The sequence below is a fragment of the Palaemon carinicauda genome, chromosome 31 (assembly GCF_036898095.1).
Source record: "Palaemon carinicauda isolate YSFRI2023 chromosome 31, ASM3689809v2, whole genome shotgun sequence".
NCBI lineage: Eukaryota > Metazoa > Arthropoda > Malacostraca > Decapoda > Palaemonidae > Palaemon > Palaemon carinicauda.
In genome coordinates, this window is record NC_090755.1 from 79391592 (window position 1) to 79406925 (window position 15334).

Genomic DNA, 15334 nt, shown 5'->3' on the forward strand with positions numbered 1-15334 from the left:
ACTACTAACGGCAGGGGAGTGACCAATAGGCTGCTCTGCCGTTTGGTAGTGACAACACCAGCACCTGGGCGGTTGTGGGGGTCATGTAGCTGTGTGTTGGGTAGCATCAAAGATCTTGTTACTAGCTAGGAGATTTATTACGTAAGTTGCAACAAACTATAGACTTCAGCACACATGTCAGGGGTACCTTTTTTATGTCTACCACTTCATCTCTGGAATCACACAGCGTTAGCAATGAGGCTTCAATGAACTCCTTGCATGCTTCCCAGGAAGTGAGGCAACTCCTGGGAAAACAACCACCATACCTGGTGTGATTGGCCTCATCAGGCGTGGTATGAATGCCAAGTGAGCAAATAGCCTCCAGACAGCGCGACTCTGGCCGAGAGTGACTTGACAGCTACTCTGGAGAGTTGCACGATGAGCAACAGAATTAACAAAGAGGCTTGGTCTCAGCCAGACTTGCAGTTTCTTTAGTTGTATATTTGAATGAGGAAAGTAGTTTTTGATACTATTCACAGTATTAATAATTGTCAGTATATTACTTTGCACTGAACTAAGACATTTCACTAATAAAACATTTTACAGCTAACAATTGCAGCCAACACCAATGACATTTTAAATTTTCCTCTAATTTTCCATTAAAACCATATTAAAAAAATAATTGATCCCTACTAATGGTAAATGAACATTTTGTTCATTTGAAATTCTGTCTAAACACAGATTTACAAGAATCTAGATTGTATTTTGATTCTTTTCGGGAAATTTTCTTGTCACTGTAATTCATTAAACTGAAGCTGATATTCTCTAAAATAATTGACCTCACTCGAAATAGCTGAGAAAAAGAATCTGCAAATCTGAGTTAACCAGTACTTTGTCACTGGTTGACTGAAGAACCTTCAGTGTACATGAAGGTCCAGTTAAAGAAATGTCTGTGTCCTTTTAATGTAATATATTCATATAAAAATTACATTTCACAAGGTTCTAATATACCACATAAGTCTAGCTCTCAAACTAATGGTAATCTGTCAGCCTACAGTTTTATTTTTTTTTTTCCAATTTCCACACACAAATCGCTTCTTATGGCACAAATATCCTCGTACTGAACCGGGAGTTTGTTATACTGTATATGTCACATGACTGACCTAGGACACTGATATGTTTCTTATATCATTAAACATTTTCAAGCTTTATTTATAATCAGTTTGCAATATGGTGAGTGTATGGCACGCGGTAGGATAAGGTAGCACCATTCTCTCGGCTGCGTAGCAACCTGCACACATATAGTTAAGTCACACACTTCCTTCCACTCTCACGTACTGACTAAGATTGACAAGCGCATACATTGTAGCGGACCGTTGATCCGGGGGCAGAAAATTTTACTTTCAATAATAAATAAAATCAAATAAATTAAGTCCCCTTCTTATGGACCTTGTTCATATGTCGAATTTCTGTGTATTTACATATATTATTTACGATTATATACATGACAAATGGTGTCGCTGAAATATATACACTAAGCAGTAACTGAGGTGGGAGATTTGAGCGGCCCCCGTGGTCTCCGCTGCCGTCTCGCGTTATGGGCACGGTTTGGGTGGGCGGACGAGGGCGCGGAGGGAAAGGGCAGAGTTGGGGTTGTTGTTATGGTACCCAACCTCGGCCGCCTTGTATTACTGGTTAGCCTCAGAGTGCTATGTGAGGAAGGAGTTGGAGTTGTTAGAGAGAGAGAGGGATACGTGTGCAGATGCTGACGTCGTGGTCGTCTTGCCTGAAGAGATGCATTTGTAGGGACAGGTCCCATAATTTGTCTTTGTGAACCATCTTTGAATTGGTATGTCTTCTGGTGCCTAATTCTAGAATTACTTCCCTTAACTTTTAATTTTCTTCTTCTTGGTATGTCCCTGACGTGAGTTGTCGCAGGTGTTGTTGTCACTTCCTGTACTTTTTCTTTTTTCCTGCGACCTTTCTTACTTTTCCTTCTATGTTTTTTACGTTTACGGCATTTCTTAGATTTACATTTTGGCCGCTTTCTACACTTCTTGCCACGTTTGACAGTTTTACATCGCAAAGGACGCACAGTAGTAGACTGTGAGGTCACAGGCTCAACTGTTACTGGTGGAGTGGGTACAGTACATGCATGTCCTCCTCCACTACTACTACCTGATGTCATATTGTAGCATGCACAACGCTGAGGAGGCAGTGTTTCAAGACGTTTATGGTATTGTTCAATTATACGATGCACATCCTCCAAATTTAATCTTCGAGAGAGAAAAAAGTGCTCCTTTCCTAAGGGGCCATTCAACTTTCGAGCTCGCTTGATTCTTCCATTTGGGGCAATGGCAATGTACCGTCCTGGGAAGAGGCGACTCTGTAGAGTGTCGTAGTAGGTATCCTCCAACTGACGCATGAACTCACACTCTTTGCTCAGGTTGCACTGTAAAGAAGAAATGTCATCAGCTACTATCAATATAGTTTGAAAAAATACAATGTCAGGTTTTGCTGCATCATGAAATACAAAATATTTGCAATGATTTTTTCCTTGATATTTATAGGGTTTTATTATAATAATTACTAGCTAAATTATAATCCTAATTGGAAAAGCTAAATACTATAAGACAATGCAGAACGGAAATAAAGGAAAAAACTATGAATGAGATACATTTATTTTTTTTAATAAATTAAGTTCAGTAAGAATGTTAAATAGATACATCATATATACATTATGAAATGAGACTTAAGCCAACTACTAGATAAGGAACATTATTCCACAATCTGGTCACAGCTGGAATAAAACTTGTAGAATACTGTTTGGTATAATACCTCGTAATGTAGATGTCCAAGACTACTGGATAGTCTGGGAAGATCTGAGTGTAAAGGATAACCAGAATTATGAAAAATATTATGCAACGTGTACAAAGAACTAACTGAACAATGGTGCCAGAAATCAAGGATAAGGAATTTCATAGATGGAAAAGTATTTGTTTAGAAATACAGGAGGTGAGTCATCAGCAGAAGACCAGACTGAAAACAATATTCATAACATGACAGAATGGAACAATTAAAACATTTCCTCTGGAAAGTTTGATCACCAAAAATCTTAAAAAGACTCGCAATATTTAAATTGGTTTTAATAAAGAATAAAGTGATCAGATGGGTGCCTCAAAAGTACAGTAAACTTGCAATCAAGAATTGCGTAGAATTTAAAATGAGTTTTATACGGTTAAGGAGATTATCAATGAAAAGATCTAGATGCTGAAAAGCCACTGTCCCTAACCTACTTACAGTCACACGATGTATCATAATTTGTACCCTGCAATAATTTGAGCTAGATCTCTATTTTAAGTAGTTACCATTATTTTTATATAGCTATACTATACAGTAGTTTTGTAAAATGTATAAATGCCATATTTAGGAGAACTGCAGAAAAAGTTTTCCAGACTGCAATTAGCTTGTAAGGTAGAGTAATTCTATCTTTCTTTGCCTTTGCTTATCTGAACAACGACCTAAATTGTAGTAAATGATACAGTTTTGAGACAATTCCAAATGTAGTAGATGGCATATTTCATTCTCCCTCAACTCAGAATACCAAGACCCTTTGAAGGAGATAAAATAAAAGTCTAACACTTTGGCTATATTTTCAGTTACTGTACTTTGTTACAAAGTATTATGCTACCTATTTCAATAATGTAATATAAAACGGATTTTGAAGCAAAGCGAAAAAAATATTTTTGAGTGAGATGGCCATGTCGTCCTGATGGAAGGTTCCTTTAGGCAGCTTTCTAAGGGATATTTAGCTACAGTGATACTCCCAGAGAATTGACCATAGGTCTCCAGAATTCTAACTCGTGGCGCGAGTATCCTTAAAATTTTCTTAAGGATATCGCATAATATCAGGGGACGTATTTCTTGATACGACACATGGCAATCTTCACCCCGAATAGAGTTTTCACTCTGAAGGGGAAGAGTGGCGAAATTGAAGGGGAGCCGTCATCAAGGTTACCCGGTGGATCCCCTTCCCGTACTACTACAGGGCCCAATATGGCTACCCATTCCTTGTAGCAATTAAGCATGGTGGCTACAAATAGAGTAGTTTTGGGTGGGGATTGTTATGTATGTACATTCCTTTTCTTCAAAAAGGAGGGCGGGTCCATCAGGACAACGTGACCATCCCACCCAAAAATAGATTTTTCGCTTTGCTTCAAAATCCGTTTTTTGGGCTCAAGCCATGTCGTCCTGATGGAAGCTTACCAGAGAATTACTTGAAAGTACTGTATCTGTAGGTTTGTATAAGTGCCTTAACCTTGAGTCAGCTTCTATATGGTCATCCAGACCACATAAATATATGACGGTACCGTTATTCGTCATATCCATTAAGCTTGGAACAATCTTAATGCTTCCTGCCCCCTGCAGGGAAATGTCATCATTGACTATAGAAGCGACAAGGTTTGTATATATGTTGGAACAAATGTAATTATCTCTCAATAAATATGTTCACACATATGTGCACCTTCAAGTATTACTTTATTTTAGGAAAATAAGTAAGAACTCTTTCTAATTTTATTCGGCTACTTTGCGGCGAATAAGACGCAAATGCATTTTCATCCTTTATTTGTATAGACAACATAAATGGAACAACGAATGTATTAAATTAGAATCAATTAATATACAGCCAACATTCTAAAGGTACATATATATATCTATCACCTGAAAGGGAAGAAATATATGTTAGCCACTCAAAATCATTTGAAAATTATTAAGATAATTTCACTGTAAATGTTGGATGAATTTTAACACTGCGTACAAGTGTTCACATGGTACTGGTGTCGTTGGTATGATTCTACACCTGTAAAGAACAGTCCTAGGGGCACCAGGATGACCCTTAATAAAAGGTATTACAATGCAAGGTGTTAACACCTTTTCACCCAAACTGTAAAAGTCCCAAACAGTTTACTGTTCATCGCAGCACTAGACGACAGGTTTTACAACACTACCTGCCGCCACCACAAAGTGTTTCAATTCGTGCACTTGCTTCGCGTAATGTTTATAGAAGACTATAGAGGATTTCCTATTCTCCGTGGCGGCTTTCTCGACAACTTCTTGGACTACTTCCTTTGGGAAGAGGTCCTTGCCCAAGATACAAGAAGTAATCAGCTTCCTGGGTTCGTGTTTGACTGTTGCATTGGCAAACACAAACTCCCTGCAGGCCCTCCTGGCCTTCATGAAAGCGTACAAGTCCTTGACTAAAGTGGCCATGTGCATCTTGGCTAGGACAGTTCTGGAGGGAAAGAGAACTTCGGGAGGTTCTCGCTGAACTGCTGTCCTGCGATGTCCGCATCGAGTTTCGAGATTGAGAAAGTTAGGTGGACCTCCTTCCATTCCTTCTCATCTGTGGGCAAGGCCAGAGACAATGGCCTACACTCATCTAGCGTAGGACATGGTTTGCCTGCATCAATAGCCTTCATCACGCTTTGGAGAGCTCTCGACAAGAAGTGGAAAGCTCTTGAAGAAGGAGCAAGAAAAGTAGGGTGTTTCTTGCTCAGTGCAGAAACTCTAGAGTTGGTATACCCTGCCTTTTTTAGGCTACTCGTCAAGAGAGCCTGTGCCTTGTCATGATCGAAAACCATGACCTCCTTTGGTTCCATCTCTTCTTTAGATGCTGGCTCACTCTTCAGCCCTATGAAACACTGCGGGTAAGCCGCAAAGTTTGGCCAAAATTCGATGTCATCCAGGTGGACGGCTCCTATCTTCTCCGAAATGTAGTTTCCCATTTGTAATTGGCATAAACTCTGCATACCTCCAGGGATTCGTTTTGGAGCAAGGTGGCAGGTCCTGTACTCTGGGAGCTTGAAAGACCCGCGGGAAGTGACTATCCGAGTTGCTTCGCGGAACTCCTTCGTCATTTGTTCCTTCATAACTACGTTTTCCTTACGTAGAGTATCCATTAGCATCGTAATTTGGGCTGTAACCGCTTGACCCAGCGAGTCTAATGGAGGGATAAGAGCCAAAGACGTGGACAGTGCTGGCTGGAATGTCGACACAGACAGAAGGGAGTCCTCCGCTTCCGTCGACTCAAGATCCTCGTCTCCTCCAGGTGGTAGGGCCACCTCTTCTTCAGGATCCTCTTGAAGGAGATCCTTTTCTGTGTCCGAGGACACTTCAGACATCCTCTCCTGATGGATGTCCATGCCTTTCATCGCCTCGTTGATGTCGGCCTCAACTGCGATCTGGATGCAAGGAGGCCCTGGTCGTGCCTGAGGTACAATGGCATCAGCTGTTGCCTTCAGGAACAGCATGCTTCTCATCATGTCGTTGGGAAGGTACGGTCCCGGAGAGTTCTTCTGGAACCCTCGTACCCATCTCCGAAGCTTATCCCTCGCAGCGTCCCTCGACTCCGTCGACTTGGGATTTCCGAAACCCTCAGTCATCAAGGCCGAGCAGATGTTACAGTCCTTGGGGTCCCAATACCTCAAGGTTTCGGTTGCGATTGAGCAGGGGGCATGAGACCTGCACATAGTGTGACCACAAAAGTTCTTACTCTTGTGGTTACAGTACATAACCTCGCATTTCACCTTGGTCTCCTCCTGTAAAGAAAGGAAAATGAAATGAGTATATGGTAATTTATCCCACTTGATAAATTATTTATGCATGCATAAAATGGTATTACTATTACCAATGTAGCTGAGGATAGTAAGCTAGAAAGAAAATAGTTAAGACACATAACTGTGCCTCCTGTCCAGCAATTGCTGCGACCTCCCTCAATATTAATATTTAGAATTTCCTTATTTAAGGAAAAACTAGAGTAAAAGAGCTCTAATCTCTAGAGCTAAAATTAGTGTATACTAGCACTAACCCTACCAAAAGGAATATTAATATTGTAGGGTAAAATATAAGTTCTGATGACCTATGGCTCATCAGGGTATTGAAGGAATACTTCACTTCAATATTGTAACTGTAATTGGTCTCAACAATGGACTGTGAGAGGACACACAGAATATGTTGGAAAATATAAACTAATGTATAATATATACTATAGTTTTCTGCCTGCAGTATGTACTATACAGTACTGCAGAAATACTGGCTACTGTATAAACTTATACTGTAGTTCCGCCGGCATACTGCCGACTAGGCTAGTACTTAACGGCACTAGCCGACAGAGAGAGAAAGCATGGAAAGAAGGGCTACCTTATCATTATAATTTAGTACAATAAATAAGGGTGTAGGGTCTGCTGTCCCTACTGCCTTCTTCCAGAATGAGGGTTCAAATGGAAGGGGGGAATGTATTATTCTAGCTTCCATCCAACCACAGGGTCTGTTGCCGGCTACTCTGCCAGTTCCAGGGATTGTGGATGGCAGTCCAAGAGAGGACTGAAGAACACTCAAAGACAACAGGGTTTCCCACCGGCAGCCATCATGGCCGGCACAACCTTTCCCAGAGCCTTGCGTCCGTAGGGGGGAAGGTCGAAGCGGCAATCAAGCCGCCTATGTAGGAACCCGGCCGGCAACACAACCCACCCGGCGAGCGGAGAGATTGTAGAATACCGGCCAAAGATATTGCAATGGCTAGGCCATCGCTAAAGGACAGAGAGGGGAAGGGAAAGCGTCTTCTGTGTCATGTCGGAAGAAGGCGGCACAATTGCCACCCGCTTTCGGTCACGAACTCAGAAACATCGTTTCAATATCGGCGGTGTCTTGGCCGGCAGAAGAATATCGATTCATCAGCCCAAGACTTTGCCAAAACAAGACATGTCTTCTAGACCGCAAGGGAGAAGGTGGCGGCAGTGTACTACCACTTTCGGATGCAGGCTAGGGAAGCTAGGCTTCCTATGACTGCAACTGTAAACCGGCAGGGGAGTGACTACTCCCCCAGCAGTAGAATTGCCGACATCAAGACTGAATACTCTGAGTTACTGTCGTAAATTAAAGCCGGGATGCTCACCGGCAAAGAGGGGAGACAGAAAACACTAGCCTAGTCAAGCCGGAGTACACTACTCTATGGCAAGACCAAGATAGGGTTGTCGCCAGGTAGGGTTTACCCTTACATCTCTAAAAGAGACGAGTATCGAATTATATAGGTAATTCTAGGAGATATACTATCTCCTGTTGAATTGATAAAACGATACAAGAGGGTAAACGGGGATAATGTACTAAAGTATACTAAAACGCGTAGGCTAGCCTAGCGCGAGTCGAGATCTCAGCTACGCTATATCACCGAGACTAACGTACTGTATACGATCGACACATTGCAAGAAAGAGGAAATATATGTGCATAATCTTATCTTTACTAGTATAATTTGCCTGAATAGCAATAATTCATTAAAGCTGAATACCGGGAACGTCGTTCTACTGACTAAATAAGGCATATATGGCGAACGACAGCGTCCAAAATGGCGCCTCCGGTGAACAGCTAAGCTCCGAAAAACACAACTAAATTATGCTAATTTAACTGTGAGAAGGAAGCTAAAAATTATACACAGTAAAGATTAAATACTCAACTTTCCAGAGGCTGAAGATGCTGGAGAATGCATGATAAATCCAGATACTGTATTAGTAACAAAAACACCGAGAGCAAGCGGGAGATACACCGTGCATAATTCGCTACTAACAAAGGAATGGGTAGCCATATTGGGCCCTGTAGTAGTACGGGAAGGGGATCCACCGGGTAACCTTGATGAAGGCTCCCTTTTAATTTCGCCACTCTTCCCTCTCAGAGCGAAAACTCTATTCGGGGTGAAGATTGCCATGTGTCGTATCAAAAAATACGTCCCCTGATATTATGCGATATCCTTAAAAAATTTTTTTAAGGATACTCGCGCCAGGAGTTAGAATTCTGGAGACCTATGATCAATTCTCTGAGAGTATCACTGTAGCTAAATATCCCTTAGAAAGCTGCTTAAAGGAACCTTCCATCAGGACGACATGGCTTGAGCCCAAAAAAAGGCTACTTTAATACCATCACCTCATTTGAAAAAATCAATTAACAGAATATCTTTTTAAAGATATTAGAAAATAAATAATAAAAAACTATTTATTAAATTTGAAGAGCATAATTGATTAATGTATTAAAGACTTAATTCTAAATTCTTTATTAGGTGATATAGGAAACCAAGAAGTGTCTCCAAATTGTAATAAATCTATCATTTTACTTATGCTTTACTGTCCCTAATAGTATAACATCCTGCCAATCATTGAAGAATTAATTAAGATTTTATTATTACACGAGAATATACGTTACATAACATTGTCTCAGTTGTATTAATTCATAGTCTTCAAGTGTGAAGTAGATGACGAATGGAGAAGTATTGAATTGAAACCTCAAGATAGAGACAACTGGCGAAATCTAACCGAGGCCCTTTGCGTCAATAGGAGTAGGAGATGATGATGATGTATTAATTCATATTGTTACACAAGATGTAAACTTAGGGGTGTATATTGACAAATATCTATCAATTCTATGAATTTCCCATGATGTTCATATTGCTTCTTCTCCAGAAGCCTGGTTTAATTGACACTTTCCAGTAAAATTTTGAATTTTAGCAATTTGATTTCTCTTCAATAATTGCATTTCCTTGACAAGGGAATTGAACCATCCAGCTGTAGTAGGTAAGAGTGAAAATCCCCGGTTGCCACCTATGTTAATCTAGCGTTCTATATTTAAGTTACACCAACTAAAAATTGTGAATGTTTTAGTAAAAAAGAGATCTTAAACCCTTTTCTGGGGTTCTGCAACAGGTTATTCTTGATCCCAAAAAGCTCAGAAGGGTGGAGAACAGTTCTAGATGTCTCAGTACTCAAAAAGTTTAGTGCTTAAAAGGTTTTCCATGGTTGTCTCAATTATTATTATTATTATTATTATTATTATTATTACTAGCCAAGCTACAACCCTAGTTGGGAAACTACATGCTATAAGCCCAAGGGCTCTAATAGGGAAATATAGCCCAGTGAGGAAAGGAAATAAGAAAATAAATAAATGATGAGAATAAATTGTCAACTATTTAAGCTAATTGTTCCTATTGTTTTGGCCATGATAGATTGATGGAGATTGCCAAGAAAAGGAATTTAATATTCCCAATCCATTCTTTTAATTATATGAATATCCTTCTCAAGCATGGAAACACCCTCGATAGTTCTGGGAGTTATCAAGTGAGGTGGCCGCCTTTATAAGATCATACATCCTCACTTTCAAAATAGGCATACAATACAACCTCATCTAAGTGTGTTTGAGCATCAATAATAAGACTCCTCAGGACAAATGAAATAGCATTCTCAGTGACCTAAATATTCCAAATCTCACTACACTAATGTGTTCCCATTTCCCCAATATTCTGATTTTAAGAGGACCAAATCTTAACTGAAAAAAAAGCCTGGGCATTAGGTTAATTCACCATTGGCTTTTGCCTTTAGAAGCATACTTTTAAAAATCTCTAGAGATCTCATGTCTTGATTAGTTGAAAATTGTTCTTTATATTGTTGTGACTGGGAATTTCCTTTATGATCCTTCATTTCCCAATCCAACTAACCTTGAAACTAGACTAATTTCCTTTATGATCCTTCATTTCCCAATCCAACTAACCTTGAAACTAGACTAATTTCCTTTATGATCCTTCATTTCCCAATCCAACTAACCTTGAAACTAGACTAATTTCCTTTAGGATCCTTCATTTCCCAACCCAACTAACCTTGAAACTAGACTAATTTCCTTTATGATCCTTCATTTCCCAATCCAACTAACCTTGAAACTAGACTAATTTCCTTTATGATCCTTCATTTCCCAATCCAACTAACCTTGAAACTAGACTAATTTCCTTTAGGATCCTTCATTTCCCAACCCAACTAACCTTGAAACTAGACTAATTTCCTTTATGATCCTTCATTTCCCAATCCAACTAACCTTGAAACTAGACTAATTTCCTTTATGATCCTTCATTTCCCAATCCAACTAACCTTGAAACTAGACTAATTTCCTTTATGATCCTTCATTTCCCAATCCAACTAACCTTGAAACTAGACTAATTTCCTTTAGGATCCTTCATTTCCCAACCCAACTAACCTTGAAACTAGACTAATTTCCTTTATGATCCTTCATTTCCCAATCCAACTAACCTTGAAACTAGACTAATTTCCTTTAGGATCCTTCATTTCCCAACCCAACTAACCTTGAAACTAGACTAACAAACGACTCCATTGAGCTGGGATGTAAAGTACATCCACTGGACTCTAATCAGCTCTGCTTCATGATTTTACATTATCATCAACTCCTTCGTAGGCTATTCAATGGGGGTTCAGTTGAAGACCTTGAAGGGTTCAACGATGAAGAAGCTACCACAACTTGAGGAACTAACCGGGCCATAATCGTTGACCAAAATCAAGCATCCTTCGCTGCTGTTGACAATAATCCATTTTTAATGAATCATCGGGATCAATGTACTTTGTTTACAACTAAACTATTTAAGGGTTGTGGTGGCCTATGTGGTAACATCCTTGACTGGTAATTGCCAGACTGGGGTTCGAGTCCTGCTCAACATCGTTAGTTCCTTTGTTTGCCTGCAGCCTCACCATCCTTGTGAGCTAAGGAGGGGGGGGGGAGGGGAGAAGCCTATAGGTCTATCGGCTGAACCATCAGCAACCATTGCCTGGTCCACCCTGGTCCTAGTTTGGGTGGAGGGTTCTTGGGCACTGATCATATGTATATATGGTCAGTCTTTAGGGCATTGTCCTGCTTGCTAGGGAAATATCACTGTTCCTTGGCTCTGCCATTCATGAGAAGCCTTTAAACCCAGTTTGTCCATCCTTTTATTCTTTATGTTTTTTTTTCTCACCAATCTCCTATTAGGTGTTATTAAGCAAGCTAGATTTCATAAGTATTTGGCCACCAGTGCATGACAGGTAAAACCTCTCCACTGGTCTTTTGTCCAGTGCGATTAAACCACGTTGAGTCTGATCAATACCTGGATGGGTAACCATCACCGAGAGCCATGAAGTAACATGTTTTCTATACAGGTTGCTCATGACTAGTAGGGGACAGTGACAATGCCCTAGAGACTCGCCATATATACAGTACTTATGATCATTGCCCAAAGCACCATTTCTACCCAAGCTATGTTCAGGGAGGGCCAGAGCCGCCAGACAATCCTATAGTCCATTTCTTTTAGCGATGCATATTTGCACCGACTCGCGGCGGTGCCCTTTTAGCTCGGAAAAGTTTCCGGATCGCTGATTGGTTAGAATTATTTTGTCCAACCAATCAGCGATCAGGAAACTTTTCCGAGCTAAAAGGCCACCGCTGCGAGTCGGTGCAAATATGCACCGCTAAAAGAAATGGACTATAGTGGCCACTGGTGAGTCAGCAGTAACAGATGTAGACTTCCCTCCAAAACTCGCAGTCAAGCTCACAAGGATGGTGAAGTTGCAGACACTGTAAGCAACTACCGAGCTTGAATGGGCCTGGAACCCCCGTCCAGCAGATTGGAAGGCAGGGACGTTTACATTAGGCTACAATAATGGGTGGTAATAAATGGTTGCTTTCACGCATATGTGTTAGTAGTGAGCCCTGGTATGGGGTTATAGCGACCTCATCCCGAGAACAATTGCCTTGTCTAAAAGGGTAAACTCTTTGGGTTTTAAAATTGAAAAAAAAAAATAAACCAAGAATTGAAGAAAAGAAGTTCTAAAAATCTTGCCTAATAATAAGAACCAAGTTTTACTTCATATTTTTGCCCTTGCAATGATGATACAATACGGGATAAACACACACACACACACACACACACACACACACACACACGAGTTACTTATCAATGAGACGAGTATTGCAGACTTTATTAATATAGAATAGAAAACACAAGTTGATGTCATTCCAGTTTAAACCATACTATGACATTTGTCAACATAATGAGATGAAATTCTAAGTGCATAATTAAAAAAAATCGGTCATACGCAATAGATTTCAGTCAAAATATTCAGCCTTGATAAAATTGTAACTGGTGTAACAATAAAATTTTACGATACCTTTGAGTATGAAAATTTATAAAGTGAGCAATCCATAAGTGATCTTTAAGAAATATAAACTTATCACTGCCGGGAATGATGAAAGAAAACATCTAAATTCCCTACGACTTCCCTACGACAAACAGATCTTGTTGGTCCAGTAGTGCACAGGGTTTCCATGTGTAAAATAAGTAAGTAAAATAAATAATAATAATGATAAAATAAAAAAATCTGCAGGGCAATGTAAGGAAATGAATTTTTCATTTGTACGCATACCCACAAACATCATGAAACCTGTTCAAACAGTTGCTCCTTATGTTCCACGGCTAAAAGATACATTGCATAAACTGAGAGCAGTAGATGTAGTGAAAAACATTTCCCAGTTAGCAAATGTTTATCTTTTTCAAGACGAAAGAAAAAAATACGAAGAGGAAGCAGCAGTATTCTTCTTTGTTTAGTCTAGTATCACAGAAGCATCGTTTTCCTACGCCGCAGAGAATTGCCCTCATGCTTTGTCTTCTCCGTAATAGCTGTTATTTTTCCTCGGCCTTTGGGTAAACAAGGTTATGGGTAAAACTCCCAAACACCGAGGAAGGGAAACACCGGGTCTTTGTAAGACATGACGCTTAGCAGGTGGAAAATACAGCTTTCCTGTTTTGAATCTAGTGCGAGTGGTAAGATGGTGGTCGGAAATTGAGTGCATGCATGAAAGAAAACTCTTCCAGGCGCAGGGTTGCCATTCGTACGATAATTATAGTACGTGTACGATTATTTTGGGTCCGGTACGATGTACGATACATACCTAAGGTATAAACAATGTAGGTGTGTGTGGGTTTAATTAAACAATTATACTAAAATCTTTTGAAATAAGTCAATCATGTAACACCCTAATAATTATATCGAAACTGTGTACGATAATTTTGGTTAAAAAACGACAATTTTAAGGCTCATGTACGATAATTCAGTCGAAATAATCTGGCAACCCTGTCCAGGCGTTACTATATGATGACAGAAGGGTAAGGGGATTCATTACGTAAATCAGGACACTGAGAAATGAAAAATATGACAGACAGGATGCGAGCTAGCACGAGGACAAACAAACAAACCAAGCCTGGCATAGAGACTATTAGAGAGCAACATTTCCCGCGTACCAAGGGCTGAACAAAAGACTCCTAGTGAATGAGGAAAGATGATCTGCTACATATGCAGCGCATCGTTCATCGATCTTTCAACAAAGTCCTCCACGAGACGTCTGGGAAGGATAACTAATTGGCTGGTAACAACAATCGTGCCTCCTTCTTCCCAACGGTGCTGCGTGGCAATAACAACCAATGTTGCGAAATGTTCATATCGTTAAGAAAACATGTTCGCCTGATCTCCCCTCTCTCGCCCCCAAAAGAGGGTAAATTTACTTCTATAAATAAACGCGTGTGCGTATATATATATATATATATATATATATATATATATATATATATATATATATATATATATATATATATATATATATATATATATATATATTTATATATATATATATATATATATATATATATATATATATATATATGTGTGTGTGTGTGTGTGTGTGTGTGTGTAAAAAGATGACACAGACAAGTGGAAATAGAGCTTTCATTTGTTTTGAATCTAGCGTGAGTGGTGATTATGAAAATTAAAATGTCACTTCCTCTAGAAATAAAAGTATTTAATCAATGATCCTACTAATTTTAACTTATGCATCAGAAAGACTTGGAGCCTTACTCAAGCCTTAGAACATAATTAGTTATAATTCAGAATGCTATGGAAAGAATAATGATGGGATTAACAATAAGAGACAGAAAAAGAGCAACATGGATTTTCTAATAAGGAAGAGAACGGCAGATAATATATGGTCATTAAGGATAACAAAATGGGTCCCTAAAGATTGCAAACGAAGCAGTGGAAGAAGAGAAGACGATGGATTGACGGGCTAAGAAACTGCGGGTACAGCCTGGCATATAAGCCATAAACAGACGGGAGTGGAAGGATATGTCTGAGGCCTATGTCCTGCAGTGGACGATCAACGGTTGATTATAAATATGCAATATATATATATATATATATATATATATATATATATATATATATATATATATATATATATATATATGTGTGTGTGTGTGTGTGTATAATATATATATGTGTATATATATATATATATGCATATATATATATATATATATATATATATGTATATGTATATATATATATATATATATATATATATATATATATATATATATATATATATTGTATATATAAAGGAAAATAAATAACCCCCTTTTCAATAATAGCAATGCACTGGCATAATGAT

At 39.2% G+C, this 15334-nt stretch overlaps 1 protein-coding gene across 1 annotated transcript in view; it reads right to left on the reverse strand.

Moving 5' to 3' along the window:
* Positions 1-112: 112 nt before the first annotated feature.
* The window catches only part of LOC137624558 (uncharacterized), a 299003-nt gene continuing 283781 nt past the window's right edge, over positions 113-15334 (reverse strand). Inside the window, exon 3 of the mRNA XM_068355459.1 lies at positions 113-2431. Within this exon, the coding sequence (XP_068211560.1) occupies positions 1514-2431 (918 nt within the window). The 3' untranslated portion in view covers positions 113-1513. The remainder of the gene's footprint in view (positions 2432-15334) is intronic.